Source organism: Nematolebias whitei, chromosome 7, assembly GCF_014905685.2.
Source record: "Nematolebias whitei isolate Nwh7 chromosome 7, NemWhi1, whole genome shotgun sequence".
NCBI classification, from domain to species: domain Eukaryota; kingdom Metazoa; phylum Chordata; class Actinopteri; order Cyprinodontiformes; family Rivulidae; genus Nematolebias; species Nematolebias whitei.
Window position 1 is genome coordinate 12,341,130 of NC_056504.1, and position 8,633 is coordinate 12,349,762.

The 8,633-nt window shown below is 37.4% G+C and overlaps 2 protein-coding genes across 2 annotated transcripts; one reads left to right on the plus strand and one right to left on the minus strand.

Annotated features, from left to right (window-relative positions):
• Positions 1–1,368: 1,368 nt before the first annotated feature.
• Positions 1,369–3,369, plus strand: chchd4a (coiled-coil-helix-coiled-coil-helix domain containing 4a). The gene is made up of 3 exons (XM_037679259.1): positions 1,369–1,545; positions 1,975–2,073; positions 2,394–3,369. Exons 1-3 carry the CDS (start codon positions 1,524–1,526, stop codon positions 2,753–2,755), a joined length of 483 nt encoding a protein of 160 aa, XP_037535187.1. The 5' UTR covers positions 1,369–1,523; the 3' UTR covers positions 2,756–3,369.
• A 1,608-nt stretch (positions 3,370–4,977) lies between these two features.
• Positions 4,978–7,881, minus strand: LOC119412146 (netrin-4-like). The gene is made up of 6 exons (XM_037679122.1): positions 7,683–7,881; positions 7,225–7,441; positions 5,670–5,797; positions 5,521–5,589; positions 5,261–5,431; positions 4,978–5,138 (listed from the first exon to the last, which is right to left on the minus strand). Exons 1-6 carry the CDS (start codon positions 7,879–7,881, stop codon positions 4,978–4,980), a joined length of 945 nt encoding a protein of 314 aa, XP_037535050.1.
• Positions 7,882–8,633: the final 752 nt, after the last annotated feature.

Here is an 8,633-nt window from a genome sequence, read left to right on the forward strand (position 1 = left end):
CCCCCGTTTGTGTTCCAGCATCGATCAGGTTTCTGTTACTTGGTCTGACTGCTGTTATGATTCTGTTCAGTTTATGTAAAGAGTTTTCTGTAATAATTTGAAGAAGTAACAATACATGCTTGTTCATTAAGTGGATAAAGCTTTAAAGTGGTTTTTGATACTGTTAATTTTCTCAAAACTGCAATTTTTGGACGTTGAAATTAAACGATTTGTTAATTAAATATGACTAAAATGAAAAATACCTCATGTTTAAAAATATAAAAATTGTATTAACACTATTAAAGAACAGGTCTTAAGTATTTATGTTACACAAATATTTCCATTGCACGAAAGAGACAAATTGAAGAAAATTGTTTAATAGACATGAGGGTTATGAGGGCGTCCCTGAAACTTTTGCTCCCCTGTAAGACATCCCTGAACCCCTGCACTAGAAGGTGCTGTTTATCTGAGCTTGTTATAAGATCTCAGACTGAAGAAGTCTTTTGGATAAAAGATGAAACATTTCAACAAACTAGAATCCATCAAGAGGACCTGACTTTAACCTTGTTAAACTATTATGATCATGATGTTTGTACTGATCTGTCCAAACTTGTAAACAAAATTATTCACTGAGGCATTAAAGCTGAGAAACAAGACTTGTACTTTTTCCATTGAGGACGCTTGAGAAAGAACCTGAATCCATCTTAAAATCCCACCTGAGGTTGTATCTGTTTGGTGCAACAGGCACTACAGTGGGCTACTTTAACATCATACACTCATGCTGCACATTATCATTGTCACAAATAATATACCTGGTGATGTCATTGTGATATATCTTACTTTACACATCTAATACTTGGTCATTCAAAACAGTGTTTTAAAATTGGATCCTTGTAAGTTGTAGCATTCACAATCAGAACACAAAATGACTAAATACTCTATAAATCAAATGATCGGCAAGGCAATTTACAATCAAGTATCAGATCTCACAATCATTTAGGTTTTATTGTTTTGTTCTTTTGAAGTTCAATGTTTATAAATAAGAAGTTGTACACCATTTAACTTCTATAGTTTGGTGTAAAAATCAAAATATATTCTCAAACATAAAGATAGGCCACTCCCTATAAATAAATCCTATTATTTCTTCAGTTAAAGTCTTCGGAAGCATTCAGAAAATATAAAGTTGTCCTCCAGACATATTTTCACATTGCTTATTCTTTTAAACCAAGCTAATCATCAATTCCTATATTTATCCTTGAAGTACATGAAAACTAAAAGTTAAATTACATCGTATATATTATAAAGTATTAGATGTTGAACTAAATCCCAAACGACGTTTATTTCCATAATAAACGGTTTGGACTAGTGACGTCATCTTTGTGCGCGAGCATGCGAGCAGGGTCACGAATAGTAGACACCGGGTAGTCTGTCAAATGAAACCCCCTCGGTATGGAGCTTCATGTCTCAGTTGTTGAGTAGTTTTTCACACTAGGCCATCTGTTATCATTAAAAACGAAGCCCGACGGGCTAAAATACCAGCGGACATGTCGTACTGCAGAGAAGAAGGTAATGTTGAATCTCACCTGAAGTCATTTTCCGTCCGCGGTAGAGCTAGCATGCTAGGCTAACACGTAGAAAGAGCGAGAACTTTCCGTAGGTTTCATGGCTTTTTTTTAAAAAAACTCTGCCGAGGAACGAAGCTAGGTCTGTGCTTATTGTAAAGTTGCTTTAAAAAAACTTATTCTAGACTTATTTATTGTCTTTATTTCTGCATTGACATTCAAACCACAGGTCGAGAGCGCTTCAGACGATTAATCCTTGTGACACCCAGTGTGACCGCTAGGGTTCAATGTCAGCTCACTGTAATATCAATAATGATCAGTTTGAGTTGTCAAAGAGCTGAAACTGTCAGCGCAGACATACATGGTTGGACTTTTTTTTTTTTTTTTACTCATAATGTTTCCATAACCAGCGTTGATGTTTTATCGTAACCAGGTAAGGATCGTATCATCTTCGTGACCAAAGAAGACCATGAGGCTCCCAGCAACGCTGAGCTGATCGATGATGACCCCAACGATCCCTATGAGGATCAGGGTTAGTACTCTGTAGGCCTGCTTAGACCAGGTTTTCAATTATTTCTTTAAGAAGAACTGGGGAACATAGAGAATCAAAAGATTAAAGCTTATGTGTTTATTTGGAACTGAATAGTCAAAATCTTAGTTAAACTGTCTGTGTAATAATACTAGCTCATCATCATAAGCTCACCTATAGCTGTCATCAAAAATGTTGCAAATATTAAGACTGATGCACATAAATTATATAACAACTTTGATTTTTGGTCAGGAAAAATAGCACAGACTGAAATCTTGGCTATAAGATAACCAAAACTGACAAATGTGACCTGATTTCTGCAGGCCTGATCCTGCCTAACGGAGACATCAACTGGAACTGCCCTTGTCTGGGTGGGATGGCCAGCGGACCCTGTGGTTCACAGTTCAAGGAGGCCTTTTCGTGCTTCCACTACAGCAAGGAAGAGATAAAGGGCTCTGAGTGCATCGACCATTTCCGCAGCATGCAAGAGTGCATGCAGAAGTACCCCGACCTCTATCCTCAGGAGGAAGACAAAGAAAGCTCCTCCCAAACCGAGTCCAACCCTGTTTCAGATGCCACTGACAACACTGCCTTATTGTCTGAAAATGACTCGACTCCAACCATGTCAGGGGTCGCGTCTGACAACATGTCGCCTACAGGCAACCAGACTGTCAGCTCGTCGTAAGTGACTCTCCAAGAGCAGCTCTGAGCGGCTATTTATGAGTCAGAAGAAGAGGACCGGCAAAGCAACGTCATTTGTACAAACGCATAGGCTGCTTTGTTTTCTGGGAAATCGGTAATGATCTAATACTATGATTACTGAGAGTTAACCATGTTTTTTGCTGCAGGGACTTAATTTATATACAAAAAACAGAAGAGCTCTTTTTAACGTTTGAGCGTTGTCCTCTTCATGTCAGCTGGTTAGGTGTCCTGTTAAAAATGATTCAAACTGACTCAAAGTTAAACTGTAATTGCTAAAGCCAGTGGTATACGTAATATTTGTATATTTTAACTTTAAGAAGAGGCAGTTTTGAGTCTTTTTAACCTTTTTTTTTAGCACTTGAGAGACCAAAGCTTGTGGCAAGAAGAACCGGGCTGCCACTTGTGTTTTGACGTAACGTTTCCTGTGCTCGCTGTCTTATAAAAACTTCAGGATCTCCTATTGCTGTTCAAACGATAGTAGGTACTGGTCTACTATGGCCTTTCACATTTACATGTGACTGAATAAATGTTTTTGTTGTCAGAAGTCGTCAACTGGAAGTTGAAGTCACAACTTTAAGTCTGCTGGTGTTTGTCACTAAACTTCAGATTAAATTGTTCATCAACTTTTCCCATTTTCTGATTATTTAAAAACATCAAACACTTTCTGCTTATTTATGAAATAAATATTCTAATTAAGCAACAGGAGAGGTGACGGGTATGATCTGAACTCTGGAGTCAGTCGTCGCTGTCTGTCCATCTGGATGAATGACTTGTAGCTGTTTTAGTGTCAAATGGGGAACTAAATGTTCATTGAGTAGTTTTTTTTTTAAATGAGGTCATAAAAAACACATTTGATCACTTTTAGCCTGACAGAGTGGCCTGAGATGTTCTAAGTTTTTCAGTCACTGACTTCCTAAACATTTAGTCACTGTTTATGCAACAACAGCTGTAACCTCACATCGGTCTTGTGATTTCACCGGATCACGAGTTTCATCATTTTCACTGATGACGGTGATTTTCAGTCCAGTGTTCTTTAATTCTCAGTCCTATTGAAGCACTCCTATTACAAATTTATAAAATAAAATTGTCCCATTGCTCTACAGTTTTGAAATAAATCTTGTGGCTCATTTGGAACTCTTGGTAGCCTTATGTCAAATAAAAAAAATTTGAGGATAAAGCTGTCAGAAAACAAACAATGGGATTTTGTTAAATCCTGATAAACTTATATGTATATATTTTATATTAAACTATATTCTCATACTTCACATGAAAATCATCAGAAGTTTAGGTTACAGAAAATAGGGCTTTACATGTTTAATACTTTATACACAATCACAGTTAACGTTTTGTACTTTTTACAAACTTTTAACAGACAGTCCTACAAACTACTGTACCATAATTTGAATTACTGTATTTAAAAATTATTTTGCAACAAACTTCTTAACTTCTTAATCCAAAACCTTTTTATATTATGTAATACAGTATAATATGAATTGTACACCACAATACCCTGATTCATACTCGATAATCCAGGTAGAGTAATCCAGCAAAGTTAACGTCAGATCCTCTGGACGTTTCAACTAAAGAAACCGTCCAGAGGATCTGATTTAACTTTGTTCATCACAATGTGTGTCTTTTTGTCTTATTCCACTCAGTGTGTCCCACTGCTATAAGACTGGTGTTTTTTCTCTTTCAAACCTCCCCAGAAAACTGAGAATAATCTTACTCAGATTCAGGTATATTTTAGCACGAAATAAAAATATTGGTCTTTTGAATTTGTCATATCCAACATAAAAACATGAAAATTCTCGTGTCTGGCCATCAAAGTTTTCTGCCTCTCACTGTTCTATAATTTACATGAGCCAACCTTTAGTTTTCATACAGCAGAAATTTGAGGCTTAACTCCGTCTGTCTATTAACTTTGCTCTCAGGGAGCGAGAGACACCAGTACATTGTTACCATGGCTACCTTAATATGCCATTTACAGCAGCTTTAACATTTCTTATGATCTTGGTTGTCTTTACTCTTACTGTACAGCTCATACATCAAAATGTAGATGATTTTATTTTTTTTTAGATTATTAGAAAACATGGTGGAGTTGTGGGTGGTAGCTTCGTTGTCACCCTTCAATTTTTCTTCAGAAATGTTTTGTTTTTATTTATTGTTTTTGGAAACAGTCTTATCAGCACATCCGGTGTGATCCTCTCAATTGTACTCTGATCTTTTGGATGCTGGACATCCGTTCCTCAGGTCCTCTGAAATAAACAAAGCTAGTCGAGGCGTCCATGGAACCACCACGCTCTGCATGGTGACCAGCAGGCGGCCCGACCCCAGCTCCTCTGGACCTGCAAGCAGGTATTTGGTACCTGAGTTAACAGGGAAAAAACAATCATATAATTAAATCTTTTTGTTGGTTTATACTATACATCAAGACGTTTCTTTTATTGTTCAAATGGTGCTGAAGAACATTTGAAATGGGGTTTTTCACCTGGGTTCAGGACGGGGCAGGTGCAGCCTCGGCTGGTCCAGGACAGAGGATACAGACTGATGGTTCCCTGGTGCAGCGCCACCTGGCCTGATCGGAGCACCTTACGAACTTTGACCTGCACTTCTGCGTGACTGCCTTTGTCTTGAGCAGACAACACACTTGCTTTGATCACTGCCATGAGCCACAAAAAGAACATTCTGATGCATCGGCCGTGCTGCCAATCAAATTTCCACAGAAGTAAAAATAAAATAATTTCTCACCGTAGTCATGTTTGTTCTTACACAGGTCAGACACACTTCTCAGCCGTTTCTCTTTACACCTGCACTTTCCTGCGTGATAACATAACGTGGGTTTTATCTGCATCATCTGATTTTGTCGTTGTGTTCCTCACCGTGCAGCTGATCCTCACCTGTGCTGTGCTGAGCAGAAACTGCGAGTTCCTTCGACCACGGTTCCTCTTCTTCAGTTGTGAACAAATGATCCACGTCTGGGACTTTTCCACCGATGGGCACATCTAACAAGTGATTATCAGAGTAGCTGCAAATGTAGGATGAATCACATCACTGTTTATTATGGTGTGCTGTTTGTAAAGTTACACAGTCAAAAATTAACAGCAATATTTTGGTTTATTTAGCCCTTCATAAGAAAAAATAGTTTTGATTTTTTTCAAAGTCAAATTTTCACTATGTTATTCATGTCATAGTTGCAAACTAAATATTTAATTTACAAGCAAAGTATTTAGTTTACAAACTTAATATTTAACTTGCAAGTTAAGTATTTAGTTAGTGAACTAAATTAAATATTTAATTTCATAGCTAATATTTATTTTCAAAACTAAACATTTGTTTTCCAAACTAAACATTGAATTTCTAAGCTAAACATTTAATTCCTAAACTAAATATTTAATTTAACTAAATATTTAGCTCCGACCTAAATGTTTATTTTCCAAGCTAAACATTTAACTTCCAAAACAAATATTTAATTTGCTAACTAAATATTTAGATCTGACCTAAATATGTAACTTGCAAGTTACATATTTAGTTTGTAAATTAAACCTTTAGCTTGGACATAAACCTTTAATTTGTAAACTAAATATTTAGCGTGGAGCTAAATATTTAGCTTACTAACTAAATATTTAACTTGCAAGTTAGTTTGTAAACTAAATATTTAGTTTGGAACTATGACATTTATAAATGTAAGAATAGCATGGTGAAAATCTGATTGAAAAAAAAAAAAACTATTTTTTTTATGAAAGGCTAAATAAAGTAAAATATTGCTGTTAATTTTTGACTGTAACTTTACAAACGGCACCCCAGCATCTAAAACAGGTTTATCAATGTGAGGGCTCGGTGCAAACTGTGGCAGATGGGAAATGGACTAAAAGAAAAACATACAAAATTGCTTCACATGGAGAAATACTGAATACTGAACTTGTATTTTTCCTCTTAAGCTGTTTGTTCATGTTCTGGATAGAATTCAGCTGTTCTATTTACAAGGCTTTTTGTTTAGTTTTCTGCACAAATAGAGCAGAAAGAACACATTTTGTTTGTACATCGTCCACATTTAGACAGCTCGTTTAAATTATCAACATCTTTTGCTAAATTCTGATCTAAGTGATCATCTTGGAGACTTTTTAAAAAAATGTTTTGTTTTTTAATTTGTTGCGTTCAGGTTTGTCGTCATCTGGTCTGCAGGCACTTTCCTTTAACTTCAGGCTTAGAGTTGTGCTAGTATCTGTTTTGTTACTCCAATTAAAAGGGGATACCATAATAGTTTCTCAAGATTGATGCTATATTTTTCTCTCTTTCATGTAAAAAAAGGCAAAAAGTTTTATTAATGTTTTTGATTTATGTTTTGCAAAGTCAGAATTTTCATCTGTCAAATGAAATTGCTTCGAGTCAAATCTATGATGAGGACTCGGATACAGAGTCATGGCTCTTCTCATCGTTGCCAGGTGTATCTACCTGTTCAAGCAGTGCCCAGTGGTCGGATCACAGCGGTGTGGACAGGCACATGGTTTGCAGCCCTCTTCTCCAAAGCCCCAGAAACTGGGTAGACAATGGCTGCAGCTCAAGCCCCCTACACCAAATTTACAGCGACACTGACCGCTCCTATGGTGGCACCAGGCTCCATCCTTCCCAGGCTTGGGAGGCAAAGATCCCTGAGGATCACACCAGCAGCCTGCAATGCAGAGGCAAGGAAAAAAGTTTGCATTTGTTGTGAACATTTTATTTTATTTGACTTTAAATTTAGGTTTCAAAAACATCAACAGCTGGAGCTCTAAGCCCCGATACCATTTCGTTTATTCACAACTTTGACTTAATGCAAATAAAATTATAACTTAAAAAAAGAAGTCAACTTGGAATCAAAAGCTGCTATATTATACTTTTCTGATGAGATCAAGTTACATCTTGACCCTTACGTGTGCAGGCGTGGGGGGATTTTAGGGGCAGGGATATCTGGCGATGGTAGCCGTGGCGACAACGATGGCAGCGGCGTCCCTCAGTGTTGTGCTGACAGTTGTCACAGACGCCCCCGCTGGTTCTACCAGAGGAACGCCATGCTCCCAGGGAGAAGTGGCAGCTATCTGAGTGGCTGTGGCACTCACACTCTTTAGTCATGTGGGATGGGAGAAGATTTAGAAATAAGATGGGAGGAAAGTAAAGACAAGAGGTGGGTGAGGGTGGCCAGGTCATCATCAGGTGGAAACATTTTGATGCATCAAGGTAGACATACTCAAGTCAAAATGACATCAGGAGTGTAAAGAATGCAGGTTTCACCATAAAAGATGTAACGGTTTAAATTCAGAATCTATTTTTGTAACATCTTCTTTGAGCTGTTAACTCTTCAGGGGTTTCCACAGCGAGTCATCCTCCTCCATCTCACTCTGTCCTCCCTCCAACTACCTCCATGTCCTCTTTAACTGCATCCATATATCGCCTCTTTGTCTTTTTCCTGGCAGCTGCATTTCTAACATCTTTCTTCTACCAATATACCCACTGTCCTCCTCTGGACATGTCCAAACCATCTCAGTCTGGTCACTCTAACTTTATCTTCCAGTTGTTCAACCTGTGTTGTACCTGTGATGATCTCATTCCTAATCTTATCCATCCTTGTCACTCCTAAGGAGAACCTCAACATCTTCATTTCTGCCACTTCCAGTTCTTTCTCCTGTCTTTTTGTCCATGTCTCTGTCTCCAGACCAGAATCAGAATCAGAATGCCTTTATTGTCATTATACGCAGTACAATGAAATTAAGAGCCACTCCTTTTTCCAGTGCAAAAACACGCCTTAAGAAAACACACACTAAAAATATAAAAAATGTAACGCAATATAGATATAATAATGAAAGTAAAAAATACAAGTATTACAC

Bases quoted from the DNA above. Each gene is read 5' to 3' on its own strand.
- chchd4a (XM_037679259.1), top strand. From the start codon at position 1,524: ATGTCGTACTGCAGAGAAGAAG. The intron at 1,546-1,974 runs GTAATGTTGAAT...TATCGTAACCAG, and splicing joins GTCGTACTGCAGAGAAGAAG to GTAAGGATCGTATCATCTTC. The intron at 2,074-2,393 runs GTTAGTACTCTG...TGATTTCTGCAG, and splicing joins CGATCCCTATGAGGATCAGG to GCCTGATCCTGCCTAACGGA.
- LOC119412146 (XM_037679122.1), bottom strand. From the start codon at position 7,881: ATGACTAAAGAGTGTGAGTGCCACAGCCACTCAGATAGCTGCCACTTC. The intron at 5,590-5,669 runs GTGAGGATCAGC...GTTATCACGCAG, and splicing joins TTCTGCTCAGCACAGCACAG to GAAAGTGCAGGTGTAAAGAG. The intron at 5,139-5,260 runs GTGAAAAACCCC...CTGTTAACTCAG, and splicing joins CTGCCCCGTCCTGAACCCAG to GTACCAAATACCTGCTTGCA.